Consider the following 15,581-nt stretch of genomic DNA (forward strand, 5'->3'; position numbering starts at 1 on the left):
TTTTTCCTAATGGCAATTTTATGATTGTTTTATATACTACAAACAATTATTTCAATTTTCTGCACAGAATTAGGTAGACAATATACTTTATAGTTTCTGTACTGTGATAAATGATATGTCAATTAACACTGCATCATTCATAAATTGTATTTATTTATTGTGTTTATTGTCTTAACGTTTCACCAGTTCATTCTGCTTTTTATTCAGCTTAGCTGCAGAGATAGCCTGGCACGCCTTAAGTTCTATAAGCGCGAGATCACTTCTCTTTCAGTGCGAAAACTTCATCTCATTTTCATAAAATAAAATGCTATAGTATTTAACTTTTCCTCTCCATCGGCGAATGATGTTTCTGAAAGAAAACGCACCCGATGTCTGTTTGCTATAGCAACGAATGCTACTTTCATGCATCTGATTATCAGATAAACCTTGCGCTCTTATTTCAAGGTTGTTGTTAATGCTGTGGTTATTTTAACAGTTTCCTTCGTACATTCGGTTCAACGACATTGTTAAAACACATTTATCATTCAATGAAACTGTGCATATGATTTAGACACTTACATTTTTGCTCCATCCATGCAATAAATGAGCAACCTACGACTGCTCAGGTAATGTCGTCGGTATGACCGAGAGGCGAGAGCCATTGAAAAACTACAGAAAAGCAAAACTACTTCACTTTAGCATTACTGGCCACGAGTACTAAGGAGAGATCACACATCAGCTGCTCAAAAAATGTGTCAGTGAGACAAACGGAGCGCGAGCGCAATCCTGTGACAGTCTCAGGCGGTAAATAGTGGAGCGCGTGAAGGAGAAATGTGAGGGCACGAACACTGTTCAAGGTCTCCATTAATTCGTGCTTGTAGTAATTTAATGTGTATATATATATTTTGAAAGCATTGAATCGCTATAGAAATCGCGATTAATTCGATTCTTAGCATTTTATATCGATTACTGTCCGAAATCGATGATTCACGATTCAAAAATCATGTGTCAAGATCGATGCATATGCATTGTCAGGGTTTGTAATTGATGCATTGATAAAACGAGTGAATCGTTACACCCCTATTGGCAACTGATTTGAATATACAGTATGTGGGATTATTAGCAGAAATCATACCATGTGTCATGTACTCGCAGGGACAGTATGCTTGCATTCATTATTTGTAGTGCGCCAGCCACCCAATAATAGCAATAAACATTGTGCTTTTGGTACTTTTAATATAAAACAAAGTCTCAGCTTTCAAATTCTGTCAGTTTTATAGCGAAATACAAACAATATGTCTTACAATAACATGTTTTTCCCGCTCTTTAATGTGGCATGACAGATCGCTGTATTCGCCTCAGTTTAAGTGGCATGTGAATCAATCATCTTTTCGATTACAGTGAGACATTCGTTTAATTATACTGTTTTGTTATGCCTTTTGATGTTCCTTCATGTTTATATAACGCTATAACTTGTAATAAAGAGGAAAAACACATTTATAATTTGTATTTCGCGATAAAACTGACAGAATTTGAAAGCTGAGCTGTTAAGCACAAACCTTATCGCAATTACTGGCTGGCTGCGTGCTACAAATAATAAATGGATTTGAAGACGTAAAATATTATTTCCAAGCACTTATTATACCATGAATAAAACAGCTTGTGAATAGTCACTTAACCTCAGAAAAGACAACAATATAACTTAAGTTAACGAGTTGGAGCCCACTTCAATCTTTAGAACATTCTTATTGCTGTTTTTAATTAAATACACATGAGGAATGAAAGGCTGGATGCCACCGACGTTTTTGCGGAGTAGGTGATGGAATTTTCACAAAGAAAACAGTATAATTTAATGAAACGAATGTCTCGTAATCAGAAAGATGATGGATTCCCATGCCGCTTAAACAGACGAATACAGCGATCTGTCACGTGACATTAAAAAGCGTGAAAAACACATTATTGTAAGACATATTGTTTGTATTTCGCTATAAAACTGACAGAATTTGAAAGCTGAGGCTTTGTTTTATATTAAAAGTACCAAAAGCACAAAGATTTTTGCTATTATTGGGTGGCTGGTACACTACAAATAATGAATGCATTCGAAGATGTGAAATATTATTTCCAAGCTGTCCCTGCGAGTACATGACACATAGTATGATTTCTGCTAATAATCCCATATGTTCAAATCAGTTGCCAGGCCACCGGAATTTCTCCCGGTGCTCCCAATCCGGACCATTTGCATGCGCAATATAGGCTATACTCTCAAAATATTACTCCTATAACTTTAATCTCGTAATTGCTACAACTTAATTCTCGTAATTTTGACTTTATTCTCAAAATATTTCGACTTTATTTTCGTATTGCTATGACTTTATTCTCGTAATTGTGACTTTTTTCTCAAAATATTATGACTTTATTCTCGTAATCTTTATTTTTTTTTGTATTATTTTTTTTTTACGTCACACTAAAACGCCTTCATATGTTTGAACACATGGCTGCCCGCATTTACATTGCTTATTCTGTTTTCAGAAACTTGCCACACCTAATCACAGTGAGGTAATAAGGAGAAAGCCATACAGCGCTGCTCCTGGCTGTGTGTAGCACCTACTACTCTGCATATATGCTTCTGAAGGATCACAGTGTTAGAAATTAGTGACTGAGGTTTATTTTTATCAAGATGCCTTGTCATTATCAGAGAGGCTATTAATGTGGCAGCTAAATACTATTTTTGACCATTTTGAGACACACTGGTGTATGAGCAAAACAGAACATCTCAGTTCTCATGCAAAGGGGATGATTTTTAAAGGCAACGTGACAGTATTTGTCAGACTTTGTTCCGTGTTTTGTGTGTGTCTTGCTCCCCATGTGCCTTCCTATGCCCATATTTGGTTAGTTTCCTGTTCCTGTCCTGATTAAGTTCATTTGTCCCAGGTGTTTCCCTTGATGTTTCATTGCTCCCAGGTGTGTCTCGTCATCCCCTCCTCCTGTGTGTATAAATAGTGTTCCCTGTGTGGGCTCCAGCGTCCGGTATTGTTCAGGTCATGTTCATGTCTATGTCTACATGTATTGCGTGAGTGTTCCTTTGTATTAATTAAACCCATTTGGATTGATGTACTCCTCGTCTCTCTTCGTTCCTTGCTCCTCAGTCCGCTCAGCAGTGCACCCGTGACAGTATTTCTGTTTTAGTGCATGATATAGGCAAGATATCTGTTATGGAATTTCACAGCCATTGGGAGCTTTGACTGGATGGCATAACTTTCACAATTAACTACTTACTCCCAGTGGGAGTTTAATTTGCACAAATTCTAATAGATTAAAATGTTGGAAGCAAGCAGTCTTGTAGAAGTACAATTTGTAATTGCTTGAATTGGCAGTCCAAAAACAAAGGTCTTTGTACAGTGAATGTACTCGTGTTCCAGACTGACTGACTAATTAGTCTAGTTCTGCAATGCCTTTGTGTAATCTTTGAGTTATTAGGAAAGTTAGATAAACAAAAAGACCCAAGAGAAAATATTGCAATGTTTTACATTACCATCTGTGGCAGTGGTTCAAAATAAACACCCACAGTTCTGATACAAATATTGTTTTCTTGGTTATCTAAGACTGTGCCTGTGTACTGTTTAACTAATGTTAAACTTCTTATTGACATGCTTTGGTTTTAGGCCATACGAGGTGCAGGACACTATGTGTATGCTGACCAGCCAGAGGATTTTAATCAGAAGATACTTCATGTCTGTGAAACAATAAGCTGAAGAGTGGTGATGAAGGTACTTCCTGTCAGGACCTCTTCAAAAGTGGCTTTCTGCAGAACTGTGTATCTCAACATTAGCTTGTGCATGTCAGTGGATTATCTTCACTGCATCCTAATTTTGGACCTGAGAGTTTGGTTTGAAAACCAGATGTTTGATTTGCACCACTGCTGACTTTTTACTACTGTTTGCATGTCACATAATTCTGACATGATGATGTAAAAAATTTTGAAAAATTCAAATGTTTATTTTTTAAAGAAAGTCTGTTCATCTTTGATTTTGGTATAAACATAATAATTATGAATTACTATGAAATATATTATTATTATGTAAAAAAAAAACCTATTAAAGGAACATGAAATGAATACTTTTGGTTCCTGATGATATATTGAGGTCTTATCAGAAACAATCAGTCTGGGCAAGAAAATGAACATTATTTACAACAATGTTACATGTAATCCATAGCCTCATGCAAACGGTCCTGAGTGATTTCTGGTTCGTGAACGAATCATTCTTTTGAAACCTTTTTTTCTCCAATTGGACTAAACCGTCTGAAACAGTTCATGACTCGAGCAGCACAGATCTCCAACATTACTCAATCAAAACTCACTTTCAGAAGTCTCTGACAGTCACTCCGACTCTAAATATGGTCCTATGATGCCGATGATATTCGCATGCGTGAACCAAGCACTTGAATGAAGGGGCGAAATGAAGGTTTTTATGGTTTCTCATTGTTTATGTGTGAGAAACCATTGGTTATCTCAAGTTTATTCACTTTATATGCTTTAGAAATGTAAAACATCCACATTTCACATCATTATTGGGTGCTTTAATAATATAATTGTGTATACGTTATATCATTGCGTGATTAGGTAAACGAACTTGTGAACTTGTTCAGCATCATAAAACCTCAAAATATCGTCAGGAACCATGGGTATTCAGGTATTAAAGGGGTCATATGATGCGATTTCAAGTTTTCCTTTCTCTTTGGAGTGTTACAAGCTGATTGTGCATAGATAAGATCCCTGAAGTTGCAAAGACTAAAGTCTCAAAACCAAAGAGATATTCTTTATCAAAGTTAAGACTCTGCCACACCCCCCTAAAACGGCTGTTGACTGTTCAAATGCGGAGTTTTGCGCATCATGTGTGTGTGTGCGCGCGCGCGTGTGTGTGTGTGAGAGAGAGAGAGAGACAGGGTCACATCACAGTGGAGTCCGCTGTCTTAACCATGGCTTGTGTACTGCAAACATACCAGCTTCATCACTGTACCTGTCACGCGACTCTGTTCACCTTTCGGGCTCTGTCTTTACATTTATTTTGAAAGCTGATGCACGCGATTATGGTAAGGGGCGTTACATTTCCGACGAGTGCTTGCGGTGTTCGGCCAATCACAATGCACTGGGTCAGCTGGCCAATCAGAGCAGACTTCCCTTGTCGGAAGGAGGGACTTTGTAGAAAGCGAAGCGTTTGAGAGAGGCGGGGCATAGAGGACCTACAATAATGTACAGTATTTGAAAAATAATGTGTTTTTTTAACATTAAAGCATGTCAACATATTCTGTTACACCAAATACACAAAATAATGATCTTTAAAAAAGCATCATATGACCCCTTTAATATTAATATTATTCAGGTATTTTGTTTGTTTTCTACCTCATGAAACTATAAACTTGTTGGGATCAGAAGGGAGACAGACAGGTGGAGCAACAGAAAACGTGTGTTCTCTGGTCATGCAGTTCACATTACACGCTTCACTTAATGTAACCTGAACTTTTTCTTGTAAGATTCCCGCAAAATCTCTTTTTAAGTGCCTCAATTTCCAAAACATTTAGAAATTTTGCTGTATACTCAGTCATTTAAAATCCATCTTGCACTTATCTTTACCTGCAGTCTAGTGTTACAGTTTTCACAAATTTGATATAAAGATGCTGAGCCCCAGGTCACAGTCTGTTAAGTATTCGGGCAAAATAAAAGTCAATATTCTGTAAAAGCATTCAGTGATAAATAGGCTTTTTTTTCTTCTTCTTCTTTTTGTAAGGAACAGTGATTTTAATGTCAATATTATTTTGAATTAAATTGAGGCTGTCAGAAAGATTTTGTAAATAACATTTGTTCGGGTTTATATTTTTCCAGTTTTGACAAATCTGTTTTTCATATGCCAACTCAGATGCCTATTGTTAATTTTAATAATAATAAACTTCTTTTATGAGTCTCTTGAATACAGCTGCCCTCTCAAACATGACTCATTGTGGCCTGACCGTTGCCTGGAGACCGTTATGACACAGCAGGTGGAAAATGCTCCCATGATTTGCAGGTCATAATTTATATATATATATACATTAAATGTATTTTTATCTTACCTATAGCATTGATAAATGTTTAAGTATTCCTTATGTATTTGTAACACTCTCTTTTTGTGGAAATATTTTTTAGTCTTTCATCAAAAGCTGTTGATACGATATGTTCTTAGTGTCGAATAGTCGCCATTCTGAAGGTCTGTTCATATCCACAAGAGGGCACAATGTAACACTGCAGGGATGTTACCGCCCTGCACCACCCCCACTAACACACACACACACACACACACTCAGAGTCCATGCAGTTAAATCACATACACTTACTGACTATAGAGTCAATGCAGTTACGCATCAAGGGCAAAGTTAAGCCATTATAACATCCGCTACATCAATAATATGACCCCCCAGTTCAACCCACAGGAAGCACTTTATAACTCCACTTCCTGTGCAAGTGGTAACACTGAATGACCATGAGTGCTTTACTGAATTAAAGTCCTGGAAGTACATGATAGTCTTGTGCGTGGAGTATTAGGTGTCTGCGTCTGAATCACAAATATTTGCTGATAAGACATGGAAAGATGTTCCTTCCTAACAGGATGCAACAGACACTGTGTGTGTCTATTTACATGGAAATACAGAGCTGTTTTATTAATTTCATTGATTTCAGTTCAGTACATGTACTATACAGTTCAAACAGGGTTTGGTAAGATTTTTATTTATTAGTTTTAATGCTCACCAATGCTATGTTTATTTGCTCAAAAATGCGGCAAAGACTAGTGATAACACCAGCATTCAATTAGTTCAATTCAAGTTTATTTGTATAGCGCTTTTCACAATACAAATCGTTGTAAAGCAACTTTACAGAAAATTAAGTTTCTACAATATTTAGTGGTAGCTTATCAGTGGTGACTGTCAGTTTATGTACATACGGCAGGAATGTACGGAAAAATTAATTAAAGATGTAATCAAACAGACGATGAACACTATTAACAGCAATTATTATATGATGAAATCAAACTTATAGCAAAATGTGGTAGTTCTGTATGTTGGTTCAGGGTTGGCATCATCTGAGCATCAAAAAAGTTGAGTAGGTTTTATTTAATTTTTATAACGTTAAATTACGCTTTAATTTTTACTAGGTTGAATTGAGCACTAATATAGAATTTACATTTTTTTATTTTTTTTTAAATCATGGCCTGAACTAACTTTTTCCATGTTGAAATTACATTTGTTTTTCCATATTATTTGCTCCACCACATAATCATTTTTATCAGTGTATTATTCGAATTTTATATTCTATTTAATGAATCCTTGTGAAGTAAAAGTATTCATTTCAAAAAAATCTTACTGACCTCCAGCTTCTGAAAAGTAGTGAATACGTGAATATGAGAAGAACAGGCTTATTTTCGATCGAGAACTTTAAATTACACACTATTTTAGAGAGATGTCTAGGATGTGAAAGCCAGTAGTATATCCAGATTCACAGTATATAAAACGCTAGGCAAAATATACCTAGATCACATGCTGGTTTTGCGAAATTAAATGCACATTCGACGGTCATCTCACGAGGTTAGTGGGAAAAGATTTGTATACGCTATGATGTTGTAGGTCACGGGACAGCGCCAACATACGACATAGCATGTCCAGATTGAATTCGTACTACATAGATACATACTTTCATAGAATTTAGTTGGTTTTTATGGTCAGCCTCATTAAATATAGAGTGAATGATTTCAGAAGCAGCTATACACTTCCAAACAGCCCACTGGAAGAAAAGAAAATCTGATTTGTTTCTCCTAGACGGCAATGAGATTAGAAGGAGACTTTTGCTCAAGTTTCTTACTTTCGTGAGTGTGTATACTAGTGTTTAGTCATTATGCACTTTTTTTATTGACAAAACATCATGTCTTGTAAAAAATTTTATTGCATTTTCATGTTGTTCATGCCCCAGACTGTGTGGTGTTTACCCAAGGCGGTGAGCTATTTAGTTTATTTTTAAGAACACCTGAGATGTGTCATACCAAACAACAGACACCACAAATTGCTCAACCTTGCGAGACTCCTCTCTGAGTCACACACAGATATGAGGTTAGTCTGTGGGAGTGTGTTTCCCCTTCTTGAAGTACAGCACTAGAGCTATGCGAAAGCAACAGAGAGGGAGGGGATGCAGTGCTCTATGGGTCGTCTCAGTATACGGCTGGAGGAGGTCTTCACACAGCCCTCGGCAGACAGGGCTCTGTTGGGTTGCTAGGAGACCAGCCCGGCGCCTATATTAGATCTAATTTATTAAATTCCCCCTTCCCTCACGCCGATTTCTCACCGTCTCTCAGCCTTCTCTCGATCGCTCTCTCTCTGCATAGGCTGAGAAAACAGAAATGTACAGCAGAGGCTACACACAGATCTGCAATAGTGTTACAGCGACATGCTGCACAAATTCACATAATGATACCACTTCCTCAGGGTTTTAGAGTATGACTTACTGTAAGCTGCAGTTGTGTTTATAACTGTAGCTGGACTGAGATCTGGCCACTTGTTTTTTAAAGTCAACAAAAAGTTTAAAAGTAAAAAAAAAAAGAAAAAAAAAGTTGATGATTCTTGTACATTTTGTTCATCATGATAAGCTTCACAAATGAACACAGCTTGGATCAAATTTGAAGTCTAAATATCATTCTGAGAAATAAAAAGCTAAACATAGGCTATAAATGAATGAAACCATGGTCACCTGAGTTTAGCTCCACCATTTGACTTCTGACAACACTTTCAGTCTTTATTCCAAAAGCATTTTCCCTGAAAGTTTGAGATAGAACAGTTTACAAGAGCGCAAATATTAACATAATGAGGTCTTGAAAGTGAACTAATAATTAGATTAGTTTTCGGCTATTTGACATTCATCGTCCTTAACAACCTTTGTAGTCCCATTTGCTAGCAACCACCTTTTTCAAGACAAGTAAAAGCTTTAAAAAAATAACAAGGGGGTATTACTAATGTATATTATTTGACTTTGACTTCTCCAATCAATTACTCTACCTAAAGCCTTTCTCAAAGTCAGCCTCAATCTTGCATTCAAATCTGCCATCATTTTTTATTTTTGATCATTTGTTTCACTTGGATGTATGTCATAATACGGAAGAAAATATCTGTTGCTACTTCTGTTACATTGAGACTGTAAGTAAGGTTGCATCAATATTAAAGTTCTGGCCCAGAATGGTAGAACGATAATTATTTTCAAGTTATGGTACATATAATCTACTATAAATTGCAGATAAAATACACATACATTACTTTGTTTATAATAATATTATTATTATTATTTCTACTAATAATAATAATAAAACACTAAAAATTAAAATAAGAAGTATGGTACAAATTTAGCCCTCACAAAATGAAATGTACTGTGTGAGAGATGAATATTGCTTCTGAAATCAGTCAATCAAATCCCAGCAGTAAAACTTCACAATATTACATTTTCTTAAAGAGCGAGCGAGAGAGATTGTTTGTAAACCTCAGGAGGAATCAGATAGATGTATGTGAGAGTCAGTTTGCTCTGTGTTCATGTGTCTATTCATTTATTTAGACCCTCATTAGTTAATGCCTCAGTGATTGCTTCCTGTGGTCCTCAAGGAGCCAATTATTAGGCATCACAGACAATAAATGACAGCATGTAGGGTCACAGGAGGGATATTAAAAACCAAAAATGTATGGATAGCAACTCTATGAATATGAGTAGTCTCGTTGTCTCTCTGACTATGATGTGTCTTACGCAGCTAGGGATTTTTCACTCTAATTAATGAATTAACAAACATGAAGTATGTTCCATGTTCTCATCTCTGCCTGTCATCTCTCTACAGCGTGATCGAGGACATAAATATCCTAACATTCTCCCTAAACGTCTTTTTAAACACAGCAGCTGTAAAGCTGGTGGTCTCGTCATTAAATTAAGTTATCGTGCCAAAATCATTTTGGGATTTAGAATCTCAGCTGCATTTACATGTCAAAATATCATCGCATTTACAAATCGCATAAGTACAGATCAATTTGTTCTTCTTAATCTGATTTCAAACAAAATAACAACATGGAAAGTCTTGGTAAGATGACAGGTCATTACAAGTACACAAAGCCATTATGAATAAAGAACCACTTCTGGCACTGTTAAACAAGAACTAATTAATGAAAATAAAAATGCAGTCACTTTTAAGCAAACTAGACATTAAGCAAGCACAATTTCTATGGACACTACGGCTACGTCCACACGAAGCCAGAGCTTTCCCCATCTGATCTTTTTTCCCCCTCGTCTCAAGAAATATCTGCGTCCACACGAAACCACAAAACAGACACAAAACGAGTAAGTGTTTGTTCATGTTTTTGTTGCTGTTACGTGACGTGGTGGTGTCTGACTAGGGGCGAGACGTGGGCTGATGACGTCATCGTTTCAGAAAATATACGGATTCGCTGTCCACACGAAAACGCAAGGGAGGCGTTTTCAGATTTATCCACTCTGGGACCCGGTTTCAAAAAATATCGGTTTCACTCTCCCAAAATGCCGGATCCGTGTGGACGAAACGCCTATACGATACAAAATGTATGCGTATACAGCTCTCCGTGTGGACAGGGCCTACAACGTTCGTAATATGTCCTTTTAAAAAACATAATTCAACATACATCCAAAATGTAAAAATATGCAATCTACTCCACTCTACTGCAACGTTCCAATTCTGCAGATTTAAAGTTCGCATTCTTTTAGCTATAAGGTCACACAGTGAAGTATCAGTCTTCTATTGGTCAGACGTCTTCACATGATACGAATTTCGAAGTTACGAAGTTCACCAAATTTGACCTTTGGCATGAAATTCACATGAGCTTGCATTTCCTGTCTCTCACCTCCACATGCATAATGAATGGAAGTCAATGAAAATATAAATGAAAAGTGTAGTGTGACCGGCCCTTTTCATGGGTGAAATCCAATCATTTCGATAGGAATCCACACGACTGGGAATTTTGAGTGAGGGTGAAAGAATTGGTAACACTTTATTTTGATAGTCCACTTTGGACATTCTATTACCTATAAGTAACTTTGCAACTACATGTCAACTACCAGTCATTAGAGTATTAGTAGACTGCTTAATGTCTAACCCTAGACCTAGTCTACTAATACTCTAAAGATAGTTAGTTGACATGTAGTTGCAAAGTTACTTATAGTTAGGATGTCTGGACTATTGAAATAAAGTGTGACCAAAGATTTCCCCATGCAGATTTCGCAACAGGTTTAAGTTAGTCACTTGAATTCACCACATTGGCCAATAGAAAATTGCTTGGTTTGAAACTGACTTTAAAGGGATAGTTCATTTAAAAATGAAAATTCTGTCATCATTTACTCACCCTCAGGTTGTTCCAAACCTGTATGAGTTTCTTCTGCTGAACACATGGTAGCCAGTAGCCATTGACTTCCATAGTATGGAAAAAATAAAATAAAATAAAAATACTATGGAAGTCAATGGTCACATTAGCAAAATTTTGGTGAAATTTCAGACAGAAATCTCCATTGTCTACTGTCGGTATGAAGCACTGCTCACACAGAAGTCAATTTTAAAGCAAGCAGCTGTCTGTTGGTTATTGTGAAAATACATTACCAAATTGAACACGAGCTAAATCTGCATAACATGAAATCAGTTGTTTCAATATATCATGGAAATAAAAGAGGGAAATAGCATATTGGTGGGAAAACGCCACTGCAGGGTATGAAAGAGGGAGAATAAAAAAGTTTGGAAAGAACTGGTGATCAGACCCCGGGGCACAGCCATATCTCTCCGTCAATGTGCCACTACTTCCTGCACAGCTCATGACACTCAGCAGGCCACAGCTGGAGCAGCAGACAGGGGAGGAATCAATCTACCTTTTCCCTTCTGCATTCTCACTTTCGCTCATGCTGGCTGTCAGCCTCTGGACTGGCTAGAAATGGGCTAAAAATACACCCGTGGAATAATAAGGTCTGAGTGCCATGCAAAGAGAGAGAGAAATCTATAAAACGTGACAGCTGATGAGCGTGTGTAGAGAGTGTGTGTGGATGATTCCAGCTGCTGTTGTTTTTGACCATAACCCTCGGGTTGGGCAGTGTGCGATACGACACTCGTCTGAAATGCCGTGCGACTGCTGACTGCCTGAAACCGATCAGGTGAGACAACAGCACAACCATCGCCATGGTGACCAGGACCTGGCAAAGCCCAACACTCGCTCACTGCATCTCTGCTGCACTAAAACATCGCTCAGTGTGACGACCACTGATTAGAACACTTCAGCAGGCTTGCAGAAAACAAAACTAGGGAAAATGTGAGGGGTACACTATACGCACACATCCAAAAGTTATCGCCACAAAGCTAAGGTGTTGTCGGTTGTTGCTCAGTTCAGAGTGCTTCTTAACATGTTGCTAAGTGGTTGCTAGGTATGTAATGTAAATTTATGTTACATTTTCACTTGACCTTGGCTTTATTATAAAGCAACCAATACTATTTTTGCATGTTTATGTTAGCATAATATTTATCAAAACAAAGTCAGACCAAAATCCCATTGGGTTAATGCATGCACATTTAAAAAAAAAAAAGTTTTAAAATATGCATTTAACTGTACTAATTATAATAGTACAGTAAAATGCTTATTTATTATAGGATTTACTATCTGGTGTTCGGTTGTTAGAATTAATAGTCACCTTAATTTAGTCAACAAACTGATTATTATAAGCACAGACATTCAACGTTAATTTAACTGAACTGTTTGCTAAATACCAGCTCACCTAAAGTCATTTCACTTTCAGAAAAACGTAGTGATATCTGGGAGTAAGTTGTGCATTTTGTAATTAGTCCATTTATAGAAGCATAAACAGCAACAAATAGTGTATTATTTACACTGCAAATATAGATGTTTATATTTATAATTAACTATCAAAATTAATGTATATATATATATATATATATAATATTTTTTTAAATAAAAATTGAGTTTTTTTAATGTTTCTTTAAGAAGTTTGACATGACATGCATGACAAAAAAAATGTTGACAACTTATACAAGCTAATCTTTTATTACTCATGCATAATAATTACATGGTACATGCATAATACTGAGCTAACAACAGTTTAACATAAACAGTTACCAAAAGTGAGTCGTCCAAAGCTTTAGAAGTGTACACTGGATGATTTTTGTCTTTTATGACTAGTCCCACAATGTTCTGGAATGTTCCAGAAAGCGCTAGTATATTCCAGAATCTTACAGAAACTTCTAGAATGTTCCCATCCTTTTAAAAAGCAAAATATCTACAAAAACTGCGCTAAAACAGTGTTTCATAACTTCAAAGATAACCTGACCTAAATATTTATCAAAATATTGCTATGTGAAAATAAATAGCACAATAATAATTAGCACCACAGAATTGTGAAACAAATTTTTGTTACATCGTGTTAAATTTATATAAATTGTATTAAAATATTTTCAGACTCAGATATACTTATGTAGCTATTTTTGCCATTTTTTGCCTGTGTAATAATAATAATGATAACACTCCATTTATAGAAAGACTCTTAAAATAATTGTTAATTATAACTTATATTTGTGCATGTCACAGCCTATGTGTGCATTCCTCCAAACGGCCTTGGCAAATAAACTTGTGTTCTCAGCATAGTCACATCCCTCAGATTTAATTTAAATTAAAAGGTCTTGGCTGGGCCTGTGCTGTTTAGGCAGGCAAACCCTGGCAGCTGCTCTGAGTTAGAGCTTCCGTAAAACAGCTACAAGACAACAGACAGCAGAGAGACTGAGTATTGCCTCTTTTTTCTGTCCACTAACTGTGCTGACCCCACGGTACAGAACAGACTGAACTGCAGAGTGGGCTACTCATCTCCCGATCCCTGCTACTGACATTTGGGATTTTTATGTGCACGTGAGTGAATCTCTAGATACGTTTTTGTACAGTACACATATAGTGTGGCTCCATTACCATTTCAGATCTGAATGTCATTTTGCCACTATAAATACTAGTTCAAGAGTATGCAACTGTGTGTGTGTGTGTGTGTGTGTGTGTGTGAAATGAACACATGTGTTGTTCCTGCCAAGCCAGCAATAATAGGACTAATGCTTCCGGAGGAGTTGTCCAGCTCTGCATTAGGTCTAGATGGGCTCATTGATTTAGAGTTAAGAGGCCGAGTCGGACCAGCCCCGGCGCTTACAAGCACACGGGGCATCCTGTCCCAAACCAAGCCTCTTATCTCCCCAATGCAATTACAGCTGGTGAGAGTGCATTTTCAGGAAGGGGGAGGGAGGGGTAATGAGGTCTCAGCTAACGCCACTCCTATAGACGGCCCTCAGAGCAGCCGCCACACCCACGGCGCTCACGAGGTAAATCGTGCATTACTGCATTACTGAGGGCGGAAATGCATCTGTTGAAGTTTCAAGGGAGAGGCTGCATGAGGACGATAATGGAGTAATGCATGGAGAAAGAGAAAAAGGAGAGAGATAGTGGCAAGAGACGAAAAGAAGTGAGATGAGAGAGGAGATACAAAGACAATGATATAGAGATAAGCTACGTTCACACAGCAACAGAGTACACTGTCAGCAGTGTTTGAATTATGGGGGGGATCACTTTTTTCACGTAATGACTTAAGTAATATTTTACTTTATAAAAATGTAAATTGAATGCAATATCCATGTTTTTCCAAATTATTTCAAATAATATTTATTGAATATATTTAGTGGAAAATATTATATATATTTATACAGTATATGCAGGTTTTTTTTTTTCAAAGACCTCCTCAACTATATATTTTCATTTATAAAGACCAAGTTATACTGTGAGAAAATTATAGAGCATGATATTATAAAAATATGTTTGCAAACTTAAATAAGTTGCTAAATTCAAAATAACAGTTTCTGACTTTTTTTTTTTAATTATTATTTCAAATAATATTTATTTGATAGATTTAGTGAAAAAGATATAAAATATTGGAGTGTGGTGATAAATATGTATGATGACAAACATGATGACCTCCTTCTCATCTATATATTGTCATGTATAAAGTTATTCTGTGAGAAAAATATAAAGTTGCAAAGCCACGAACTGTAGACAGCATTCATTTTTCTGTTCTCTGTTAGAATTTGTATAAGCCTAATGAGAAACATTCAAAATTCAATTAAAATTGATTGTACTTTTCATGTCAAAAAGGAGCTTCAAAACAATGCTGCTTTACAACCTAAATAAATTTGTTTTCAGATTTTTACTGTTTAAAACTAGAGCTGTCAAAAGTATAAAATTATTGGATTTGATAAAAACAGATTGTAACTGTGGTATAAAATTCCATAAATGTGTTGAACAATTTTATATTTAATAAAAATGTCAAAAAGACATTTTGTAAAATCAAATAGTTGAAACGTCGTTTAGCACTATTGTGATTCCTGCATAAGTACACTTATGCTGCACATAAAATTGTGGTATAGCCTTTATGTCATTGCATAAAACATGTGGCAGGGAAATAAATGTCTACAGCAAGAAATAGCTCTTCGAATGTAAAAAAAAAA

At 36.4% G+C, this 15,581-nt stretch overlaps 1 protein-coding gene across 1 annotated transcript in view; it reads left to right on the plus strand.

Annotated features, from left to right (window-relative positions):
- The window catches only part of LOC107704099 (1-acylglycerol-3-phosphate O-acyltransferase ABHD5-like), a 15,830-nt gene extending 11,894 nt beyond the window's left edge, over positions 1-3,936 (plus strand). The window contains exon 8 of the mRNA XM_016506946.1: positions 3,642-3,936. Coding sequence (XP_016362432.1) covers positions 3,642-3,731 — 90 coding nt within the window. The 3' untranslated portion in view covers positions 3,732-3,936. The remainder of the gene's footprint in view (positions 1-3,641) is intronic.
- The last annotated feature ends 11,645 nt before the right edge of the window (positions 3,937-15,581 follow it).

This window comes from Sinocyclocheilus anshuiensis, unplaced genomic scaffold, assembly GCF_001515605.1.
Source record: "Sinocyclocheilus anshuiensis isolate Anshui unplaced genomic scaffold, SAMN03320099.WGS_v1.1 scaffold1272, whole genome shotgun sequence".
NCBI lineage: Eukaryota > Metazoa > Chordata > Actinopteri > Cypriniformes > Cyprinidae > Sinocyclocheilus > Sinocyclocheilus anshuiensis.